Source organism: Pleurodeles waltl, chromosome 8 (genome assembly GCF_031143425.1).
Source record: "Pleurodeles waltl isolate 20211129_DDA chromosome 8, aPleWal1.hap1.20221129, whole genome shotgun sequence".
Classification (NCBI taxonomy): Eukaryota; Metazoa; Chordata; class Amphibia; order Caudata; family Salamandridae; genus Pleurodeles; species Pleurodeles waltl.
The window spans coordinates 1415526100-1415551628 of NC_090447.1; the positions used below are offsets into that span (position 1 = coordinate 1415526100).

At 44.6% G+C, this 25529-nt stretch overlaps 1 protein-coding gene across 1 annotated transcript in view; it reads left to right on the plus strand.

Moving 5' to 3' along the window:
• The window catches only part of DOP1B (DOP1 leucine zipper like protein B), a 604399-nt gene that overhangs the window by 328470 nt on the left and 250400 nt on the right, over positions 1-25529 (plus strand). The window contains exons 14-15 of the mRNA XM_069202530.1: positions 10833-11535; positions 22719-22987. Coding sequence (XP_069058631.1) covers positions 10833-11535; positions 22719-22987 — 972 coding nt within the window. The remainder of the gene's footprint in view (positions 1-10832; positions 11536-22718; positions 22988-25529) is intronic.

The window sequence follows — 25529 nt, forward strand, 5'->3', positions numbered from 1 at the left end:
CCCAGTCTTCCAATAATTCTGAGTGGACTAGGAAGTAATCCTTCCCTTCAGCGCTTTCCCAAGTTACTATGGATGATTCACATTTTTTGTCCTGAAACACCTAAAATCAAACCCTACACAGGTAACGCAGAAGGATTTCAAGTGAGAGATTGATCAAATGAATTGAACTAGGTGCAACTTATTGACCCTATTCAGAATATCATTAGGGCCTTTAGAAACATATTGTTGACAACAGATTGTTTCAGATGTTTGTTCTATCCTCGGGTGATTGCTGGAGGCAGGGATAGTTTGATTTGGCAGCAGTTCACAGCGTTATTCCTTTGAACGGTTGAAAGGATGATAAAGTTGTGTTTGAGGTCTGTTGCTGTAGTCCAGGAAGACATAAAAGGTGACTTGCTTGTAGACTGTTACAAATGGTGAGATAGCTAATTGGGGATTACAGTATAAGTATTGGTTAAATCTGCCTGTGGTTTAGGAGATGGAATCTGACCAATCAGTTGATCTGATAGTCCACACCAGCCTTCGATAGATGGCGCAGAAGGGCTTGTATCTGTGATAAACACTGGTTCTGAAAGGTTCAGATTCACCAAAGTTGTGGTGACCACATGGGATTGGAGGTCAAACGAAGATGGCTCTATTTTTCAGTTTGCTCAGTCTTTTTGAAAGAATAGGTTTGAAGGCAGGAAGGATCTTTCGGAGGCAGCAAATTGCTAAATATAACCCAGACCAGTAGATGAAATGGGTCTGCTTGTGTGAATTTCTCCAGATAAACCTTTTAGGTTGCCAATCATTCTCAAGGTTTAAAGGAGCAGAGGGAGGGAATTTAGGGGGTGATTTATATGTTAGCTGTATGTATACTATGTCGCTCTGGATTATACATACCGCCAACATGAAGGTCCGCCCGCTTGATTCAAATACAGCCCTGTAGCACTGAGTAATATGCATTGGCAGGAACCGCCATGACAGTGGTTCCTGGCATTGTTTGACTGTCATTTGTAAATTAGCCTCTCCACCATGGGGATGGAGTAATTTACTCCAACCCCATGGCTTAACAGCGGAACATCCTCCAAGAAATAAATTATCCCCTTAGTGTTGAAAGTGCTTGCTGCTAAGACCTGCTCTTGAATCAATAACTGAGCATTTGTGGGACCTTTAAAAGTTTGTCTGATAAAAGGAGAAAAAACAGTGCTGACTGAGTGGGCTCCATCTTGGCCCAATCTATGATGGTCTTAGTCATGTGAGTTTGTGGTCCATTAAAGCTACATTAGTGGTTAGAGTGCATAACAGCCCACCTGCAGATCAAGTTTGTGTGACTTAATAGTACAAGTAAGAGAAGTAACATCAAGTTTGGAACATAATCTTGGCAGACGTTTTCCAAGAAGGAGACATCTGAGCTAAAATTAATTAGAGCAGGTCGTAATGGGACCGATGTTATTGCTCCTATTGTTGATGAAGGCCTTCTCAAGAGAAATGGATTTCTCAGTCTTGATAGCGCCGACTGATGTTAAATCGGGTCAACTGGTGCTGAAACTGCTCCTTCTTGAAGGGAGTGTGGCTTCAAGGAGTGGGTTACTGAAACCTGTGCTATGGAAAAAGGCTTATGAAAAGCTTTGTCAGGGCAATTATATGACTTCCCCCTTACCTCGTGAAAATAATGTTTTATTGAGTAAGCCTGGGGTTGCTGTGTGGGCTGGGCACATTGCCACAGCCTTTTAAGTCACCGGAGATTGTAAATGACCCATAGCGAGAATACCTTTATAAGGCAGCATTGACTTGGAATAACAGGCTCCCTCAGCTTTCCCTAACTTCTTTCTGGCAAGCCAAAACTGGAGGCGAGGCAGCATTATAGTGGACTTTAGGTGCCAGATATCTGATATGTACTGGAAAACGTCTAGAAGAAGTAATAGTGAGGGTTCAGGGGACTAATCTAATAAATTACTTCAGTGGCTTAGAATACTACAAGCTGGTGATCGTTCTCAGTTAGAAGACATAAACCTGGATAGTCTCAACTGCCCCTTCACTGAACCTTTGCCACCTTAAAACGGCAGGAAGCAGTTTCTAAGCAAAAGAGTGGCAAGTTGAAGGGTTGAATATTGCACACAGTTCCCAATGAAAAGTAGCTGATGATGAGAGAAACAGTGTCAGAAGATTTGGTCTAGATGCAACAAAATCCGAACACAAAATCCGAATGACAGAGATTCCAGAGGGCTCCTGAAGTCTGGGAAGGTAGCAAAGTAAGTGCCCAAAAATGGAGCAAAGTCAAGTTTTGTGGAGCTTCACAGGCCGCACCCATATTGAACTGGTCGGTGGCTTGCAACAGGGGGATAAAAGCGTTGCCATTATAGACATCTCCTCCCATTCTACAGCCGCCCAACCTCCATGTAGCCATCCCCATAAGATCGTCCCTGCTGTAAAACCGGTAAGTCCCACAGCGGCGCACAGCTCCTATGGAAGTTCTCTGCCCCATCTGGTTAAGAACATCTGCCATGCCTGTAATGTGATCTTTTCTTTATGTGGATCTGTTACTGTTGTATAGCCCCCGGCGTACAGTCACTTTGAGTGTCTTTCTGCTGGGTCCTGTCCAACAGCCTCCCATCTGTACTGTTTTGACTTATTAATCAGGAGGTAGTACAATATATGTGTCTTTATCTTATAGACATTTAGGGAGAATGGCCTGATTTCATGTCCTTGGCAGATTTTGTATATATCAGAGCTCATAATTCTTTCACGTATATTCTACATTTTTCTAATCTGTGGACGCTATCTTGATCTATATAAACACCATAACACTACTCCAGTTCTTGGAGTGCATGTCCACTTACAGATCCTTATAGAAGTTTTGAAAAGTGCACGTTATAAGCTTTCAGAGGCTAAAACAAGATACACATTTTATGGAGACAGGAAGAGTGCACTGGCCTCATTTTATGTATAGGGTGACAAAGTATGGTTCTCTGCAAAACATTTAAATATACATACCAAATACTAGAACGCACTCTACACTGGAATCAATGCTCAACTGACTAGAAGACTTCAGACCTTTACAAATCTCTGCGACGAGGCTCACACTCTACCTCCCAATCTGCACTCATGTCACCCTGCATCTCAGAAAGCTCCACTGGCTACAAATCCACAAACGAGCACTACTCCTCATTCGCACATACGAAGGTTTAAACTTCCCTACGTACCTCAACAACTGCATAAACTTCCACAAACCTACCAGGCACCTCCGCTCAGCTAGACTCTTACTTGCCCACACTGCCCCATATGCAGAAACATATCCGGTAGTTGTGCCTTCTACTATCTCACTGCAGATCCTGAAATGGCCTGCCCTTGTACATCAGAGCCGCTTTCTCAGTCCTTTAATTCCCCAAGAAACTAAAGACATACAACTCCTGCTTCAGCAACAGGTCAACCTACCAGGTGAGCTGTGTAATATACAAATACACATAAGGCATTCTGAAATTTTAACCTAAGTTTTTTTGAACCCTACCATATTTCTAAAATATTAATTCCGTTCTCCGTATGCGTTCAGCTATCCAAAAGGTTCCATATGCAAGCAGTATTTTCTTTGTTATAGACCGCAGTACCTGGCCTATGTGCTTCACATCCATCAGTACCTGTAATAATAGGTAAAAACACAGAATACAAACTCCAGCGTTTTCAGTTTTCCAAAATTAACCATAAACATGTAGGTTATATTGTAGATTGGAAAGGATAGGGCCTGAAAAAGGTTCTGGGATTGTGCCACTAACCTACTTGCTCTCAGATTCTCGGATGTGGGCTGCAACATTTCAGGTCATGTGACCATTACGGCGGGACCTGGGCGGTGGAGTCGTTGGATGCTATATGACGAACTTGAGTGGTTGTGCTGCCCCTGTTGAGACTTTGCCTCTTAGGAGATGAGTGATAGAGGACTTTATGGTTATGAGCACCTGTTGTGCGTTATGGTTGTATGTTGGTGTGCTTCCCCTGGAACTTGTATACAAGTTGTCTTGGCGGCCTGGCCCTGTGGTTTGGAGCGACCTTGGGACTGGTCTGGGTGCGGGCCCCCCCGGCAGATCCTCTTCATGAGTGATTTTGAGACTGGGTCATATGTCTCTTAAGTGTCTAAGCTTGAATGTCCGTGGTCTTAACAGTCCGGCTAAGAGATTAGCGATCCTGTCGACGCTTGAGCGCTCTGGTAGTCACATTTGCCTCTTACAGGAGACGCATCTACTGGCTTGGGACACATATCGTATGTGCTCAAAGTGATTTCCTAGACAGTTCTGGTCCTCGTCCTCCACGAAACATGCTGGGGTGGCGATATTGCTCTCGAAGACCTTCTCTGGGGAAGTGGTAGCAAAGATACATGAGGTACATGGCAGACTCCTGGCCCTTAGACTACGGGTGGGGGCTTTCTGCTTTACCATTGCCTCTTTGTACGCCCCCAACGCTCAGCAAGAATCCTTCCTGAAACAGGCGTTTGCCCCGGCGCTTGCGACACCCGATAGTGCTGTTTTAGTGGGAGGTGATTTTAATTTGGTAATGGACAATGAGTTGGACCGATCGGGGCACCGCTTTGGACAGACGGGTGCGTTGACGACGGCAGGGCGACATTGGTTGGCCGAGTGTTGGCTGGAGGATGTTTGGAGGAGAATACATCCTTCGCTTAGGGTCTACTCCTTTTATTCGGCGGCTACCAAGACGTACGCACGGATTGACTTCTTTCTGACCTCACGAGAATTCACTTCTCAAGTTCGAGAGACCACAATAGAGCCCAGGGCCCTTACAGATCATGCGCCTATCACGGTGGAGGTTGATGTGGATGTGGGTCGGGTGGGCAATTCGAGCTGGCGTTTCAGGGACGCGATCTTGCAGAATAGAGAAACGGAGGAGTCGCTTCGGGCGTGATTTTGGATTATTTTAGCCACAATGATGATAGGACAACCCGTTTAGAGACTCTGTGGGAGGCTGTGAAGGCAGTGGTGCGGGGGAGGTAATGTCGATATCAGCAAGAGATAATAGGGCAAGGAGGGAGCAGAGGGCGGCGCTAGAACAAAAGGTGGCAGCACTGGAGCAATCCCATAAGTCCACGGGTGCACCGAGAATTTGGCGGGAACTGGAGAAAATGAGACAGCAGCTGAGGCGGCTGGACTGGGACAGGGCAGAGTATGCGATAGCGCGGCTTAAGCATAAATATTACATTGGGAGTAATAAGTGTGGCAGGCTCTTGGCGCATCGGTTGAGAGCACAGCGCGCGGCAGCAGTGATTAAAAATGGTTCGCTCACCTTCGGGGAGGGAGGCCCACACAGATGATCATATTGCAGAAGCGTTCGCCGAATATTATCAAGTGTTATATACGGCTGATGTTCAGAGCGATGCGAATCCAGCCGCATTCCTCACAGGGATAGCAATTACTCCGCTGGGTGAGAGGGAAGCGTCGTCCTTGGATCAGCCTATCAGAGTAGAGGAGGTTATCTCGGCAATATCAAGGCTAAGGTGGGGAAGTCTCCCGGCTTTACGGAGCTCTTTTATAAGACTTTCTGCGTGGAGCTTGCAGCGCTTCTAGTGCGTCTTTTTAAACTCTTTTCAGGACTCAGGGGCTCTGGTGCCCAGTATGTCCGAAGCTACCATTGCGGTGATACACAAGCAAGGGAAAGACCCTGAGGAGTGTGCTTCGTACAGACCAATCTCGCTTTTGAACATAGATGCTAAGTTTTTTACTGGAATTCTGGCCCACTGCCTTAATCCCTATATGCCGGGTCTTATAGATCCGGACCAGGCGGGCTTTATACACCACCGTCAGTGCAGTGATAATACGAAGCGACTGCTGCATTTGATAGATAAAACTAACAGATCTCGTAGGGAGGCGCTGCTCCTCTCTATTGACGCGGATAAGGCGTTTGATAGGGTCCAGTGGCCTTACTTATTCCGGGTGCTGGAGCGTTATGGATTGGGTCCGGGCTTTAGGAGGTGGGTTCAGTGCATTTATTGCTCGCCTAGGGCTGCAGTCCAGGTTAATGGTATAGTCTCTTTGCCGTTCTCGATTGGATGGGGGACTCGACAAGGGTGCCCTCTCTCCCCCCTTTTGTTTGCGCTCTATATGGAGCCCTTTGCGCAGCGTCTACGCGACAGCCCCTTGGTCTCTGGGGTTAAGTTTGGAGGGGATCATCACCTTATCACTCTGTATGCAGATGACGTGATTCTTACCCTGGCTGAACCTGCGACCTCCGTGCCTGAGCTAATGGCAATAATGGAGGAGTTTAACCGGATCTCGGGCTTCCGGGTTAATATGCAGAAATCCCAGGTCCTTAGTATGTCTGTGAACCCAGAACGCGAGCAGGAGTTGAAGACTCGATATCCGTTTCTTTGGTCGTCATCACGACTCCTTTACTTGGGTATTGATTTGGCGTCTTCAGTTGTGAAGACGGTGAGTTTGAATTATGCTACATTGGTTCAGGAGGTGCAGCGAGATTTGGAGAGCTGGGCGAAACATAAACTTTCCTGACTGGGCAGGGTAGCGGCGGTGAAGATGACTATAATGCCGCGCATATTATACGTCTTCCAGGCGCTCCCTCTGGCTCCCCGTCTCGTGCGATAGCGACTCTTCAGTCGGCAATCCTCAAGTTCATCTGGGATGGGCGCCCGGCACGGCTCCCTAGAAGACTTTTATATTGCTCTAGAGCGGAAGGGGGGTTGGCGGTCCCCTGCCTTCTACGATATTATCAGGCAGCACAGTTGCGCTTTCTCTTGGAGTGGAGCCGTCCACTAACTAAGAAACACTGGTGTTTCATGGATCAGGCGGTAGCGGGATCTCACATTTGGAAGGAACCTTTGTTTCGACATCGTCATAGGGCGCGGGGCTTATACTCCTCCCCGATTACGGGGGTGACGTTATGTGTCTGGGATGCAGTGGCATGTCGAGCGGGGCTTACGTCGTTCCCGTCCCCTATGACCCTGATAGGGGCGAACCCTGATTTTGAGCCTGGGATGTGTCTGGAGGGCCTGCGCCAATGGTATGATGGAGGCTGTAAAAGGGTGGGGAGCCTGTTTGATGAACAGGGAGTAGTTTCTTTTGATCAGATGAGGGAAACATATGGCCTGACAGAGGCAAATAGGTTGATGTATTACCAGGTGAGGCATTGGGCTCTTCTGCCGGCGAACAGAGCACTGATGGATAGGCTGCTCACGCCGTTCAAAAAATGGCTGTTGGCGAAGAAGGATGACCGGCGAGTCCTTTCAGAACTGTATACACTCTTGCAAGGAGGGGAACGCCTGGCTAAGTCTAAAGGGCAACTGAGATGGGAGAGGGAGCTGGAGAGGGAGTTCTCTGACGAGGAATCGGACAATATATACTATAGAGCACATCATACAGCTTTCAATGCAGCGGGGACGGAGATGGCGTATAAAGTGGCTTCTTATTGGTATTACACCCCAGCTAGTATACATTCATGGGACCCCACCAAGCCCAGCTTTTGCTGGAGGGGGTGTGGTAATACAGGTACGCTGGTACATATGCCTGGCATTGCCCCAAACTTCAGAGATATTGGACGAGTATCTTAGACGATATTGACAAAGTGTTTCAGACTGAGCTCCCTAGGTTTCCATCGTATATGCTCTTGGGCCTACCCAACCCCCTCACCTTTCCTCTACGATCCCTAAAAGGGCGACAGATGGCGCTGGCACTCAATGCGGCTGTGCAGTCGATACTAGCCTTATGGGGGATGGACAGGGTACCGACGTATGCGACCTGGCTTCAGAAGCTGTGGTTTATTCTTGCAATGGAGAAGCTTACTCTGGTTTCTCAGCAGAGAGTGGGTGACATAGCTACGTTATGGAAGCCGTTTCTTAAGATTCTGTCAACAGAGTTCACCGAGCTGACATGCCCGGCTTATTTGAGGGTTCTGGGGCTGACAGACGCTTCTTAGAAGATGTTTGGCCTGTTGGCTGGGGGTGACCCGGCATGATGTTATTGTGTAAAGACGGGGAGAATGCTGGGGGAGAGGAGCGACATAGCGGATGGGGGAGGCACAGTTTTTGTTTTGTTAATTTTTTGTATGTTTTGTTTGCTTATGTACGAAGCTCTGAGGTCATTAGATTATTGTCTTTACCTTCCTTGTTCTTCTAAATGTTTGGAAATGGACGAAAAAGGAGATTTCTCTTGGCGATAAGACAGTAATCATGTGCATGCTCTCTTGGATGTCATATTGAGTCGCTGTAATTAGGTGGTCGATTTGCTGGCGACTCAAACAATGCGCTTCATACTTTATATGTTAAAACTAATAAACAGATTTGATCCATAAAATTACTTTGCCACATTTGTGAGTTTACATAACATCTGTCAGTTGAATTTGTTTTATTTTTTTTAATTTCTGATGTTTGTGTAATTTGGTATAGAATATTATTAGTTGTTTAAACACTCTCCACAACATATGTCACAAAATATCTTTAATGTACAATCCAGGAGGGACAAATTCTAGAGCAGCCAAGGACCGCTTTCTTTGTTTCCTCTCTTGCCACTCCTCCTTTCTTCCTTGACATCCAATAGTGCTAATATGTTCCATGTTTCCATACTTATCTGAGAACTGGCATGTTACTCATCATGTTACTCATGTGAATTAACATTTGTGACATTAATGGAAAATAAATTGCAGATTTATTTACATCTGTGAAAAGACGCCTTCTCAAAACTTTATTTATATGCATTAAACAGACATATTTTTACACAGGAAGCTTAGGAGTAGAGTGTGCATATTGTCTACCATTCTGACTGCTTCTAAATGTCTGTTTCATTGATAGGTTTATAAAGCAGTTATACATGCTACTGTCCTGAAATAATACAAACTCGTACAGTTGATGTATATGTAAAGTGTACAAATTCATGCTGAGGATTTCCTTGTGCAGAAGGTTAGGTGTATAATTTATAGATACTGATCTATGGGTGATTTCTGAGCAAATCAGGATTAACAGCAATATCCACTCACAAAATGAGCCTATGTTTGGGGAGAAAGTTTATTCCAGCTCAAGCTGCTTCATGTTGCATGTTCATTACCCATTCTTTGTGCTGTGGGAATTGCGCAAGGGTTCTTTGAACCAAAGCAATTTGTATTCTTGTTTTGGGGAAAGCAGATATTGCAGAGCATGACCCTAGTATTGGATGAAACAGGAATTCTGAAAATGAATGCCACAATGTGTTCCCCAGACAGTGACACTAGTTTAGCTGAAATGTTTTATTTGCGACCAAGAGTAATCAAAGCAGCATAGGTTTGCAGTTTGTTGGGGTGCGGGGTGTCGGGGTCTGCGAAGGGCCATATATAGGGCTTTAGTTTTCTCAAGCAATGTTATTGATGTACGAATGTTTGTCCATGAAGTTGAAAAACCCTTACTTTTTGATGAAGTTGACATGTTAGACTAAGCTCTTGAAGCAATGGAATTGAATTCCCCAGTTGCTTCTTTCACTGATTTCCCCTGACGTTGACCCTAATTTCAGATATCTTTTGAATTGGTAAGAAGAACGTTGGGAAGTGGTCATTTGAGATGTCATCAGTGATGTCATCAATTAACATGTCATGAGTGACGTAATATGTGAGGTCATAAGAAGCGCGTGGCAGGCCGTTAGTTATAGTAAACTATGATGAATTCCAGTATTTTTTGTTTTAAAACAATAGTTTTTATATTATTACAAGGCCTACCTATAATGTCATTTTAACCTAGTTTTTCAGTAGATTTCTAGTTTTTTTTATTTAACCTGAAATCTTAGCACCTTATCTAACTATAAAGTCACTTTAACCTTTACTTGTTTATTGAATTACTGCATAATCTTTTATTTAGGCCCCCAGAGTGTGCACTCTACAAAGGCTGGCGCTCATAGTATTCCTACTATGCAACCTACTATGCATTTTTTTTTTTTTTTTTTTTTTTTAACAATCTCCAGACACGGGACCAAGTCCCCGAGACCTGAAATGACAGACGTAACTTTTCAGTTGATGTTGCAGCCAGCCAATCAGATTGCTCAATCCCACGAGACTGAGATGGGCGATAGGAGAGAAGAGACCTCTCTACCAATCTCAATGCTTTATTTTATAAATTCGCTGTACGGTAGAAGTACTGGGATACTCCTGTGGGACCAACCGTCCAGCTATCACTATATTTTGACCTTTAATTTCTCAATATTAGCTGAACAGATTACATCAAATCACAAAAAGCAGACTTTCTGAGTAAAGATCTAGCTTTCCGCTAAATTTGGTGTAATGCGATTTAGCAGTTTTTTTTATTTTATTTGTTTTTTTCTTTGCATTGCTTCCTAAACTTCCTATGGGAAACTGCATGTGGAAAATGGGTTTTGGGACCCCTTACTTTTTCCCAGCCCCCCACATGATGGATCACCCTTTCTGGAAGAAGCTGAGGTGGATGAACATTTTGTGGAAAAATGGGCGAATATTCAACGAACTCCCCCAAAGTTATTACCAAAAATAAAAACTGCTCTTTTTATGGGAACACTGTCCTAACTATACAGTGGCGCCTGCCACTGTGATAGATTATTGTGTTACTGTGGAGGGAATTCTTTTATACATAATATATATGCTTGTGACCTCTTTTACATTAGGGAACAGAATACTTTGAAATAAATATTGATGCACCAGTAGGTAAGGTCTTAATGCATTTGTTTCTGTGTTATAAATGAAGGGGCTATGTGATTCACCGCTGGCAAAAGAGCTGATTTAACAAGATCCATTCTCAGTGAATGATGTAATATCTATTAGTACATGTTTGAACTGTAAAATGTGCGTGTAGTTTGTTGCTATAAAAAAGATGCCGTGATAATATAAAAAACGAAATATTTGTATTCTAGAGCCCAGTTAAGGAGGATGTTGGTGAAATGCATGCAGAAACTGAGCCTGAAGTTCAGGAAGATAGTGAAGACCCTATTTTCCCCCCACTGAAGTCTGAAGATAGTGGCATAGGCCTGAGTGCATCATCCCCTGAGCTCTCACAACACCTAGGTATGCCTAGGGTGTCTCCAGGCAAGACCGACGTCTGGAAGAGTGGCGGAAGCATGCAGAATACTTTACACTGCATCCAAGAGCTGGTTGCCAACTTTGCCAGTAGATATATTTTTGGAGTGCAACTGAAAGGCCAGGGCAGTGGATCTGCTTTATCTGTAAACAGTAGCAAAGAGGAGAAGAAAGAGGATCTGAGCAATCCTATCGATGATACTGGCAAGAAGAAAAGGAGCACCTGGGAACCTAAACAAATTACAGTTCCACAGTTCAAGCAAATGCTCTCAGATTTATTCACTGTTAAAGTTCCACCAGTGAGCCAGAAAGGCCAGCAGACTACCCATGGCTCTGTCCCTGGCGTGGAGGCTAAAAAGGAGAGAAGGGAAGATGGGTGGGACATTGACCAAGCAATATTTAACATGGGACAGATGTCCGAAGACTGCAGGGAAGCTTTTGCCACTGCTTGTCACCTCCTGCTTGACTGTGCAACATTCCCGGCTTACCTTTCTCAAGAGGAAACTGAGGACTTGTGCTCGAGTCTGTTCCAAGTGCATGGTAAGAGGGACCTCTTCAAAATGTATTGTCATACGTGTATTCAAAAGCAAAATAACTGCTACCCTTTCTTAGGAACAAACAATAATTTTGTAGACTTGAAAAATAGAAATGTATGTCTTGCTATACACTTGATACATTTTTAGCTATCTCTTTTCTCAAACCCTAGTGTTATTTACCACTCATTTTCGCACTGAATACAGCCCCACTGAGACTTCTCATATTTGGCACAAACTGCAGATGCTAAAAAAGAAGTCTTATACATTCTATTAAATAAGTCACTTTAACGGATGTTAACATATTGAACAAAACACCTTTGGGTATGCACCCCTGGCTGTTATCTGTGCAGCAATGTGTGGGACTTGGGTTGTACAATGGTGGCAGAAACCTTTAGTAGGAAGAATTTTTAGGGCTTTGATCTTTTGTTCAGTTGCCTTACCATCCACTCTACCAGTGGTCTTTCATAGCATGTATATGTTTAATCAATGTATAATTGTGTGCATGCCTAATAGAGAACATTCTTTCACTGATATTTTTTTAGAAACTTGAGTGACCGTGTCCGAGAACAGTACACTAACAGCACACTCAAAATCTTTATACACCAGGGAAAGGCTCGCAGAAGGGGTGCTCGGGGTCCCTATGGGGGCCCCTGCACTGCCCATGCACTTGGCATGGGCATTGCAGGGGCCCCCTTCAGTGCCCCGTCGGGCAGGTCACTCCCAGATTTACGGGCAGTGATCTGCGTGACGTGTGCTGCTGCACCCGCTGCACTGAGTCATTGCCGACGGCTCCACGTGGAGCCATCGGCAATGTCCCAACCCTCCATTCTTCTGGGCAGGTGGGCGGAAACACTGTTTCCGCCCGCCGGCCCAGCAGAATGTTCTTTATGCAGCCGGCGGGGTTTCGAGGGGGCTGGCGGTCTATAGAAAGACCACCAGCATGAACTGGGCGGTGTTTACCGCCGTGTTCATAATGACCCCCTATGTGTTTTCTCCGAGGCTCATCATTCCTTTGCTGATTAGGAAAATAAAAGCTGTAATGTAACATAAAACAACATTGACCAAAACGAATTCTGAATGCTTCCAGTTGGACAAGAAGGATATGGTAGTGAGATCCTCTGAAGCTGTCTTTCCAGATGACCTTTTACTTCCTTTGGGGATGCACCTGTTGTGTAAGCAGGGAGAAACTCCTCCATCCAGTTGAAGCATGCTCTTCCTTCTGGGTTACAGGCCAAAAAGAGCTTTGCCATTGCCAGCTGATGTGATCGATGCCGGCCCTCCTGTTCCATTTTGTTGTATTCACTGAAACTGTTGTGGTCATACCCGGTAGATTTTCTAGGCCCCAAAAGACAACTGTGACTTTATCAGACAAAAGGGGAAACTGTCAGGTGTCTCTCACCTTTACCACTGAGTTATTCTCTTGTAGGGACAGGTATCAGACAAATTAGTCAGAAAATCTCATCTCTAGGTCAAAATGGAGCCTGAATTATGAAATCAGTACACACAGATCCACACACAGGTATTGGTATTTTGCATTAAATTCATATTCATTTGCTGTTCTCTTCCTACAAACAATGTGAGTAAGAATTGTTGCCATAATTATTAATAATTCAATGATCAAAATGTATATGAGGATGCGAGCTACTTACACTCCTATAATATTTCATAACACTTCAATATCTTATGCCTAGTCATGTAAAGCCCTGAATCTTTATGCCTTAAGACCTGAAGTCAGAGGCCTGCCTCAGAGTGACCCTTTAGTAACCAGACCTTTTGTCTTGCCCTTTCCCAATCACAAGTACTTTTTACGGCTTGTTAGGGGAGAGCGTGCAAGCGTGTAGCCTGCTGTAATCTCTCTGTGGGCTTTGAACCATGCAATTCGCACGTCCATCAGTTTCGTTGGTTCAGTGGCTTGCCTTTTAAAAATCGCTTGATTCTATTTGGGAAATGCATGCATATGTCATGCCTTTTCCGGTGTTTAGCTCTCCTCAAGCGCACTTGCCAACTACTGAAAACATACGAGGCTCCATGTTTTCAGCATGGTTTCTGGACTACTTTTTATTTTTATTTCCTATGCAGCATGATCTCGCTGCACATTTGCCAATACGTTTGACTGCAAGCTAACGTCTGTTTCATTTTGTGTGCTACTTCACGCTCATGGCATGACGCTTTAAATCAGATTGCTTATGTAAAACTGTATTACTTTTCATTGTCATTTTATGTGGCAATAAAAGTCCGGTTAGGACTTTACAACATTAAGAGCTGTAAGACAAGCAAATGCGAGACCTATTACATTGCAGATGCTTGTTCAGATATGGTGGTCTATAGAGCAAGGAGGGACTTGCTTGTTCGCTTTGGTAGACAGGATGGTAAACTGTCTCACTTCAGATTTCAGAAAGAACACGGAAGCTGCTGATTTTGTATGTTCCTCTGAAACAGAAACATGCAATGTCATTTACACTTGCTGAGCCGATCCCCATCTACTGTGAAATGTAAAAAGAAACAGAAAATGGAAAATCCTTTCTGGTTGCTAATGTGAGCATCAAAAAAATATGAAAATTGATCATGCATAAACCTGAGAAGCTCACGTTAGTTATACACGGCTCTGTTTTCTAGGCCTGAAAATACTATTCTGCTCCTCAACATATTGAGTGCACAAATAGTAGCCAAGTTAACATACAACAAAACTTGTACCTTATACAATGTAATCCACACATATAATAAAAACTATGCTTAACATGTTAGTCTACTCATGCAAGTGGAAAGTGTGTCATTCTGGTTATGAAATTCTTTTGTGGTGGGATGAACTACTTCAGGGACAGATGGACTGTTTGAGTGGGAGGTGGACTAAAATGAATTTTGAACTTTAGACATATTTTGCATCTTTTGCTTTAGTAATCTCTCAGATCTTATTCAAAATGTAAGTTAAAGAAGAGGTGCATGAACAGTTCATTGTAGACGTTTTTTTCTGCATTTTTGTTAATGCTATGAGGGAACTGAAATCTGCAATGCCCAGTTAGCCTTTAAGAACTACTGGAAGTATAGGTTGATTCATTAAACCCAAATGTAGTATTTAGTTTTGTTTGTAAGATGCGGAGAGATGCCTAACAACGTATATGTAGCTTTCCTTCTGTTGTTAACTTTTATTGGGCTAACAGACCTCTATGGATGATAAATGTATCAGTATTTGGAACTTTTATTTTACTTTATTTTGTTAAAACCCTTTACTTCATCAAAAGTACAACTCACTAATAATAACTAATAGAAGAACAAACCTATTGAAAGTGTAACTCAATGCAGTTAGGGTCAGGATTAGTGTTAAGGGTTAGGGTGAGAGACTGGGTTACAGTTTTGGCAGGGGGTGATGCCAGAATAAGGTACAGAGGTTGCCTCATGCTGATGGAATATGTGCTGCAGATATTGAATTTAACTGCAGTGACAAAGGGAATATATATGAGAATTTCACCATGTCTGTGGTGTAGATTAAGTAATTGCATTTTATTAAAATATCGAATGACGTGTCAAAAAACGTAAAAACTGTGTGTGGGAGTGTGTGGCCAAGATGGTGGCAGAATGAGGTATGTTTTTTTTTCTCCTGAGGTCCCACATCTGATATTGATCCCATGTAGTGGTGTTGGAGCCCCATTGATCCCTATCAGTATGCAGAGGATTCCTGAACAAATCAGGCTTGGATGGAACTACTGAAGGGAGGGCCAACGATTGCGTGAAGCTCCATGTGCAGTGGCTCTGTGGTGGCTAAAGCCCTCAATAATATGGCTACCTGTTTGTGGTAAGTGAGACCCATGAAGAGAGAGAATTGAAGCCAGGGCAGGCAGTCCCCATGTAAGGCAGATGGTGAGCCCTCAGCAAGTGTGGTGCCTCAACGCTTAAGATGTCAAGAGTGCGTCACCAAGCCATGTACTCATCGTGCAGGTCTGTCTTAGAGTTTAACAGCTTGCAAGGCAGTGGCACCTGCTTTTGTGGTCACCTCAGAAAATCCTCTATCTGATAGAGACATCTAGTTGCAGATTTCCTACCTTAGGATTTCCCTAGGCGTCAGTCTGGATCCAGGGATTTTTCTTGAGCAAGAATTCAAGAGGCTGGACTAATTTGAGAAGATGTTTTCTTCTGCCAGCCTTCCATTGCGGTCCATGAACACCACTTGCCTTTTGGGCCATCATTTCCCACACTCTGTGGGACACGGTTGCATAAGTGCTGCCACAGGTTCCACAGGAGTCCTGGACAGTACTCTCTCAGGCTGTTGCCAATGAGAGAGATGCAGCAAAGTTCACAATTCTTTCCAAAATTGACACAACCGACTCACTAGGCAGAGCGGTTTCCACATCAGTAGCCCTGAAGCGACAAAACTGGGTGATGATGTCTGGCTTTTTGACGGTTCCTATTCTTCTCTGATGGACATATCCTTCAATGGCACCTGTCTTTCGTAGTCAAGGCAGATTCGGTGTTTGAACGCTTCAATGGCTCTCAGGCTACAGTGAGAACCTTGGGCCTTTCCATCTCCCCACCTGCCTTTCGCTCCTTTTATGGGTACGGAAGGGGCTTCCAGCCACGTCAATTCCCACCCAGCCACTGTGCTGTGCATGCTTCCCAGCCTCTGCATGGATCAAGACGTGGTACCCACAGACTGCGTGGGGTGGGTGGTCTGCATTCTGGTCACTCTGCTGCCCCTCCACCTAAGTTCAGCAGGTTCCAAACCCTCCTTGTCTGCCTCTTTACCACCATGGGCACCCAGTTGGTGGCAGAATTCGTCATCACCTGCCCCACTGGCGATCCATAACATCGGACAGGTGGGTTTTGCAGATTATCCGAACTGGCTACTCCCTCCCCTTCTAGACTACCCCTTCTTCCATGCCACCTTCTCACAACCATCTCACAATCTGTCCTTTCTCTGCGAGGAAGTTCCAACTTTTTTGGCCAAGTGGGATAAAGAGAGGGTTCTAGTGCCAGAAGTAGACTGTGGTTGCTATTCCTAAAAAGGGCAAGGGTCTTCGCCCTATTTTAAAACTCAAGAAGGAGAAGTTCTAAATGCTCACATTGGCTCAGGTCTGGTCTGCCCTGGACCCATGAGACTGGGATCGTAGCTTATCCTTCTGAGCTGCAAGTCTGGAATATTCAGGCAATTATACTTATGTTTCATCCTCTATACTGGATTTCAATAAAACTGACTCTGAGTCTTTTGGAGACTCATGGCCTCCTGCATTCTGCTGGTGACACATGCCAAATGGTGTATGCAGGCCCTGCATTGGGACCTGTAATTTCATTGGGCTCATCATCAGGGGAATCTCTCCGACATGGTCCAGATCACAGAGGTAAATTCAAAAGATCTTCAGTGTTGGCTAACGGACCTCGATTGGGGCAGAAGCAGTCCACTCTCCCTTCACCAACCAGCTCCTACAGTGGTGACAGATGCGTCACTCCTTGGATGGGAGGGAGCATCTGAGAGAGGTGGAGATCAGAGGACTCTGGTCTCCAGTGGAAACCAGAGTGCACATCAACTTGCTGGCAGGCTCTCTGAACGCCAGAGCAGATGAACTCAGCCAAAGATGCCTAGTGGACACACGAATGGCATCTCTACCCAGAGGTGGCGCAAGGTCTCTTTCAGCAGTAGGGAAAGCCTTGGTTAGATTTGTTTGCCTTTGCCAAGAAAGCGCAATGTCAGGAGTTTTGCATGCTACAGTTTCCAAGGTGGCTCTCGCTCACAGATGCTTTTCACCTTGAGTGGAGCTCAGGCCTCCTCTATGCCTTTCCGCCCATACCACTCCTGCCCAGAGTTCTCAAGAAGATCAGAAACGACCGGGACCAAGTCATCCTTGTGGCTCCAGACTGGGCAAGGAGAGTCAGGTATCCCAAGCTACTGAGCATGGCCATCGATCCTCTGATCAAGCTACCCCTTATGGAGGATCTTCTGTTGCAGCAGCAGTGGAGTGTTCTTTACCCAAACCTGTCCACTATCTCCCTTCTTGCATGAAGCTTGAGCGGCAGCAGTTGACCACTTTTAACCTTCGTCCTGAAGTCTGTGTGGTCATCTTGGCAACGAGGCATCCCTCCACCAAAACGGTAAACGCCTGCTGTTGGAAGAAATGTATGGCATGGTGTGCAGAAAAATCTGTTAATCCCTTTCTGCCCCTCTTTCTGAGGTTTTACTTTTCATTCTTTCCCTTGCTCAGCAGGGCTCTGCTTTGGGCACTCTTAAGGGCTGTTTGTCTGCCATTTCTGCCTTCTTGCATTTGCCTGATCAACCATCTTTGTTCAAGCCCCTATTGTACATAGGTTTCTCAAAGGTCATACTCATCTCTTCCCTCCTTCCCCTTTCTTTATGCCCCACTGGGACCTTAATTTAGTTCTAACTTTCCTGAAGCGTGCTCCTTTCGAGCCTCTCCACAATTGTCCCCTAAGGCTTCTCACACAGGAAACAGCCTTCCGTGTTGCAGTGACACCTGTCCATAGAGTGAGTAAGCTGCAGGCCTTGTCATCTATTTTCTATATATCCCAACAAACTTGTGCTTCGCACAAGGACCTCTTTTCTATCAAAAGTGGTCACACCCTTTCACGTAGGCCAATCTATCACCCTGCCTACGTTTTATGCACCCCCACATCCTCCTAAGGACCCAAAAAGAGCATTGATGTTCTACCTTGACCATAGCCATATGTTCTTGGTGGACGGCCAACTCTTCCTAATGCATGTGTGTGCAAAGAAAGGTCTGGCAATGCAGAAGTGAACCATCTCTCGTTGGGTCATACTCTGCATCAAGATCTGCTATGCACTGGCCAAGAAGCAACCTCCTGATGGTTTGCAAATTCATTCCACCAGAGCTAAAGTTGCGACCACTGCTTTAGCACGCTGAGTTCCAGTCCTCGACATCTGTCAGGCAGCAATGTGGGGCCCTCTGCATATGTTTACTAAACATTACTGCCTGGACAGTCAGGTCCATAGGGATGGGCACTTTGCCAATTCGGTCCTGCAGGACTTTCTCGTTTGAAATTCGTTCATAGACCCGCCTCAGGGGACGGTATTGCTTGGATATCTATTCAAAGGTAAGGAACCTACAGCTAGAAGTCTTATCAGATGAACAAGTTACTAACCTTTGGTAACACCTTATCTGGTAGAGACTATATCTAGCTGCAGATTCCTTACCGGCCCACCTGTCCTCCCCCGATCTGCAAACAGATTTTTAGGGACAGGAATAACCCTTTCAAGGCCCTTGTTTGGAGACACTAGTGGTCTGTATCCTTCATGGCACCATGTTTCTGGTGTGGAAAGTCATGAAAAGAAACTGACGCCAGTGCCCTTGGGTGGTGCCTATATAGATTCCGCGACATCACTTCCTGTGTGGGTGAGAACCGCTGCAAAGCTGATCCACGCCACCTACTGGTGTGTAGGGGTGCTGCTCACAAAAATCTTCCGGATCCAGTCTGACGCCCAGGGAGAATTTAAAAGGTCAGTAATCTGCAGCTAGATATAGCCTCTACTTGATAAGGTGTTACCATAGGTAAGTAACCTGTTTAACAGGACCGTAAGGTAGTAATCTGCCAGTCCAGAAAGGCTGCCTCTTATCGCAAGAGGGGCAGTGTGGATGACCCAGAGCCATTGTCTGGACCAAATGATTGACCAGACAGGGTCCCATGCCTTATGGGTTTCTAATGATTTAGTGAGGTGAGGGAGAGGGGGCAGGTGACATGGGGGATTTTTTACTTAGCTTTTTGGATAAAAGCTAGGGAGATAGGGGTCAGCTGGCATTTCTAGGTTCAGGAGTTGGGGTGAAAGGGAATAGTGGAGTACTTCTACAGTTGACAGTTAATAAGCAGAAAGGATAGGGAGAGGGGAACGAATTCCAATACCTTGGCTAACTGGAACAAGTGAGGGGCATTCTGTCAGGGTAAGGGATGATGTTAATCCCCAGGAGAGTTAATGTTTAGGGAAACTGCAGGGCTCTGCGTTTCTGCAGGCGCAAAGGAGCTTGCTGGCAACATATATCTGCTCCGGAAGACACAACTTTTGGGGTGGCACAAGTGCAGGCAGTGATCTATGTCTTTCTCAACTCAATATTTCGTCTCTGTGAAATAGGAAATGGCTGGGGTGGTCATACTTTTGTGACATCAAACAGTTTATTTTGTTCCCCCTCAACAGAGCCACTGGCATATAGGGGTGCCAGGTGGCTCATACTCAGCAGATAGCTATGAGGGAGAGAAATATCAATACATTTGGCATATGCACCATCCATTAACCAGCAGCACTTCTTAGATCGCCCACCCTACAGAAGTTGTTGTCACTTCCTACCAGGCCACCAGGTATAGGTGTAGATAGGAACTTTGTGAGAGATGGCATAAACGGTTTGGATATGCATTACTGATGGCATTGTTTATAGTTACCAACATCGACTCAGGGAGGGTGTGGGTGGAGAGTGGGATCAAGGAAAGGCCCTGTGTTCCCTCTCCTGTTGGTGATATACCTAGAGCATCTAGCTGTGTACCCCCTAGAATGGGAGGCATGGAAGTCCTGGATGATTTTACTGCTTGCTATGTGGTAGCTCAGATGACAAGTAAGTGGGAATGGTCAAAAGGAGGACCAGTGGTGCTTCCCGGACCATATTTTGGTGGGTCAGACAGTCTTGAACCTTCATGGGTAAGTTTGCAAGACAGAACACAAATAATCTTAGATTCCTGGGTCGTGGGTGCAACACTGACAGTACTGCATAAGTTAGGAGTGAAGAGTTGTTTGACTCTTTACCAGCCCCTTGTTCATGTGTTCAGGAATTCTGATTGCCAGCCTAATATGGAGATGTAAGTGTTCAGAGAGTGATAACTGAATAGATGCAAGAAGCTAGGAGGCCTCTTTAGCAAAGGGGGCATAATAACCTTCGACAAAATCAAAAAGGTTTATGGACAGGAGGAGGGTGAAAGGTTTTTCTACATTCTTTGATGCACCACTGGATCTTGGACCACATGGCAAAAGGGGGGAGCAATGAGAGAACTGATCTCATACAAACAAATCTTAAAATCAGCTGAATCAGAGAAACACTTTGGGCCAGATGTATTTTAGGGGTTTATCCATTTTGTGATGCCCATGGTGCCCTGTTGGGGAAGAAAAAGAACGAAAACACTGGTTTCAGTGCTACGTTTGGTTGCAAAAAACACTTTTAGAGTAATGGGGTAAAGCAGACCCACCAATGGGGATAAGTTGGTATCATAGACACTGGTGGCTGCTGGGAACGGCGAAGGCCTCACACAATAACAAAGGTACGGCAAAGATCTTTGGTGAAAAGGGAACACCATTACTCAGCTTGATGAAATCACTTACATGCCAAGGACATAATGGGCACTTCAGATTATTCCAATAGACAAGATGGGCGAGGGGACATAGGGTTGACACAGCTTCCTAACTAAAGTGGATTCTTAAGTAGGAGGAGGGGAGAGGTTAAGGTTAGGGTAAAATGAATGTGACTACTGTTAAAAGATTATTCTGCTACTTGCAAGACAGCTGAATTAGGTGGGTTTGCCGCCCTTATGTTGTTGACTTTGCAAGTATCAATAAAAAGTTCATAACATAAAACAAAACATAGAACAGTGTGTGAGGAGCGTTACTGACATAATTAAGGTTACTGAGTTTTAATCAATATAATTGCAACTAGTTTTTTTTTTGATTGAATGGCATTTTCAATCATAAATATAGATTGGCATGAAACTTACCTTGTAATCAGCAAGTGCTGAAATTAGTGATGGAAAGAAAGACTATCCTCATCTTGTAAATCTGGGTAGGCCAGGGCCTTCCTTCCAGTAATAGTCGATGTCAGGATGGATCCATGATGGCAGTTGTGACTGTCACATCCTTGCTTTACTAGTGGTTCTAATAAAGTGGTTCAAATTTCAAATGAAAAATTGTCTTAATGGTAGTTGGAGCACCTGCTCAATCCTTGTTGGAATGTTTGGAGTAAGGGAGCGCCTGGGTGTGTCTATGCCATGTGTCTTCTCTTGGTTCCTCGCAGCACAATCACAACTTTCCTTATTTTTTTCCATAAGTGTACTCCTTTTCCCGTTCTCCTCAAACAGGTGCTGCTACCTTTCTGTCTGCTTATGTCACAAATTAACCTCACACTTTTCCAAGGGCAGGATTCTATACTTGTGCCGAAAAAAAAACATTGCCATTACTTTAATAGCAAACATATCACATAAATTTGAACACATATATACTTTGCCAAACTAAGGGCCTGATTTAGATATTGGTGGACGAGTAACTCTGTCACAACGATGACGGATATCCCATCCGCCGAAATATAAATCCCATTATATTCAGTGGGATTTAGATTTCGGCTGACGGGATCACAGTTGTGCTGGAGTAACTTGTCCGGCAATATCTAAATCAGATCCTTAGATGGCTACCAGATGCTCCTTGATCTGTTACCATTAAGGATTTGGGCAAAGATATTTTGTAGCACAGATGGAAATCTTGATGGCTGTATCCCTGTGAATTGTTACAATGATGCCTGTATTCTGTAGCACATTCACTTCTGTGGCCTTCTCTAAAGACTAAAAGCACATAACTGTGGAACAGTAATTCTGTAAAAACAGCAAGGTGTATAGAAGGAATGCTTAAATTAGTCTCAGCCACTGGAAACCGCGCTCGACTGCATTCCAAACCATCGTATTTCTGATCACCATTTACTTTAACACAGTGATTTTAAGGGGCACATTTTGTGGCAGAACATGCATATTTGTGAGTGCAGGATTACGTCTTGGTATTTCCTAATGTACATCAACGTATTTGGTCTCTTGCGTGTTTCCATTAATGTTGAGTGGGAGTCAGTAGCGAGTCAGGTGGCAGAGATAGTGGGGACAATCACATTCACAGTGACTGTATGTACTGATGGTGGTAGCAGTGTCAAAAGTGACCCTGGGTATTGGCTTTTAAGACTATGGAAGGTTGTATCACTGGAAGCATTAATTATTACTTGAATTAAATTGTTATACAGATTTGTTGATGAAAGGACTTTTATGAAATAAATTGGCGTAGTAAAAGGTTTTTGGCTATGGTGTGCAAAAGGGGACATGGTAGGCGTCTTTTGTGGGATGTGGGATTTCCTTTCAGTGGTGGTATATCACATTGGAAATCCCTCTATGAAGCTGAAAAAATCATATTTCCATCTGTGTTTATTTCTGTTTTTGGAGCAGGCAGTGACACCAGCTTCCCCTTGTGGTTTAAGTCCCTGATGACCATATGCTGCTGTGTGAAAGACTGCTACATCCAGAATGTTGCGATCTCGACTCTGCTGGAGGTGGTCAACCACTCGCAGTCTCTTGCACTCGTCATCGAGGACCGGATGAAACGATACAAGACCTCGGGATACAATCCATTCCTTGGGAAGCTGCAGATGGTGACCATACCTCCCATCGCTCCTGGGGTTCTTAAGCTGATGGCAGAGAAGACTGTTTTCTACCAGGTAAATTGTAGATTAAGTATTTCCAAATATTATGTTTTTTTACCTCTTGTGAATCACACATGTTAATCAAATCTTTAAAGCTCGTAGGGCCACTTGATGCTTCTCCCACACTCAAAAAAGACTTATAAAATCTGAGATTAGTAATAATGAGCACAATGTGCACACAGACAAATAAAATGACCTACAAGTAGCAAGAAATGAATACAACTTGCAAAGGGTAGAACACACTGTCCCCATACTGAACCACATTAAAACCAAACAAGTAGCACATGCTGGTCTAGATTAGAACCTCCCTTTGTCACAAATGAAACTGCCCACAAACCTCCTACACCACCCCATTTCCAAATTAAAAGCTATCCTTACTATCTGCCCCTTCTGTGCGTGGTTAACATTTCTACTCAATCCCTGTCCAGTACCTCACTCCCTCTGTTAATCCTTGTGCCCCTACTGTCTGACATTTTCCACTCCCATCTCGCCCTCACCTCTTATCCTTGTCTTTCAGATTAATCTTTGCTCCCTTCCCTGCACAGCTGTCTGGTTTGCCCACGACATCTTAAGGACACTGTGAAAGTTTCCCTGGGAATCCATTCCACCCATTGCTTACCATTGGTTTTATGTTTTATAGCTCACATTTGCTTGCTTTCTATTTGCTGGCTTTATTCATTTTTAACTGTCCAGCTTAAGTCCAGCTTAAGTTTGCCCCACCAGTGGAGCATAGCCTATTTACTGTTTTCTTCCCCCAATGCTCGCTTCTTTAAACATGTTTTAAGGGAACAAATGTCCCTACAGGAAAATAATTAGTATGAAATAGCAGAAATCAATTTATATTTGACACAATGTGTTAATATGTAAAATTACGGATAGAATTTTATTGAAAATCATAGCAGTTGGTAGTGCAAAACACTGACATACTAATGTGCTCAGGCATGCAAAAAGTGGCAAATGTGACTTAAAAATATATTGTTTATGTCTCAATTTAAATAAGCGCTAGACAGCCCAGGCAATTTGAATACAAAGAATAGGGTTTGCGTGCAATGTCGACGACGCTTCGATCCTTTCCAAGTGTGAGGATCAGGAGGACCACTCCACTCTACGAAACTCTACGCTACAACTCTCCACAACACTCTACTCAACAGCAGCCTACTCTGTGATACATCACTCTACGCCACTCCCCAACACTGTATACCACTTTTCTCCACTCTATGCCACTCCACTTTGACACTTTACTCCACTCTAGGCTGCTCCATTCCACTCTAAGGCACTCCACTCTGCTCTACAACACTTTAGCCAACTCTATGCTGCACCACTATACGCCCCACCACTTAGTTACTCCATTCTGTGACACTCCACTCTGTTCCACTCTACGCCACTCAATACCACTCTACGAAACTCCACTCTCCTCATCGCCCATCCACTTGTCACCATCCACTCTACGCCACTCTGCAACACTGTACTCCAGTCTTCCACCCTCCCCTGTACAACCCTCTATTGTACAACTCTCTACTCAGCACCACTCTGCTCTGAAACTGTACTCTACAACACTCCACTCTGCCACTTAACGCCACTCCACTGTATGCCACTCCACGACACTCTGTCACGCTACCCTTTGCTACGCAACTCAACAACACTACTCTACTACACTTTACTCCACTCTACTACACTTTACTCAGCGCCATTCTGACACTGCACTCTGCAACACTGTACTTCACTTTATGCCACAAAACACTGTGCCCCCTCTAACCACTCTGCACCCCTCCATTCTACACAACTGTGTTCTGCTTCCCACCGCTCTGTACCCCTTCACTCTAATCCACAACACCCCACTCCTTGACACATCACTCCATGCTGCTCCACTCTGCGCCTATCCACTCTAATCCACGACTCTTCACTCTACAACTCTCCACTCCACGACCCAACATTCCACGCTACACTGCTGCACTCTGTGCCACTCCACTCCGCACCATTGATCTCTACACCACAAGCTTTTATCCATGGCGAACAGCAGCCGCATGGCTAAAACACACTGGCAAAGCCAATAGCTTTTACACAGGTAAGACATATAGGCTTTGCCGTTGCTTGTGTTGTAACCTCTCTACCTGGATTTCTCTATTCTCTTCATTCTATAGACAATTCTTTCTCACTTTCCCTAGCGTTCCCTCTCTCTTACTTCAAGGCACACTTTTCCCCCTCTCCCATCCCACGAATCCTCAGTTCTGCAGTGAACTGGCCTCTGCACTTCCCTTTTTCTTCTTTACCCCATGCAGCGCAAAACTTGCCCTTGTTCTTTGTTAGGGGCTGTTGAGCATCGCCATGTTTTAATTTACAGCGCGATGCACCTTTCTGGATGAGTAGTGCTAGTCTATAAAATGTGAAAGAAAGGAATACATGCACTGGAGTTTATGTTCAGGGTCGTCTGAAAGTTTGCATTGGCCCTCTAGGGCCAAAGTACATGTTTGTATTTTGATGCCCCACCCTCGTTTTGTCATGTGTAAAATGCCTGCGGCAATACTCTCAAAACATGTAGATAACAGGTGGGTTTAAC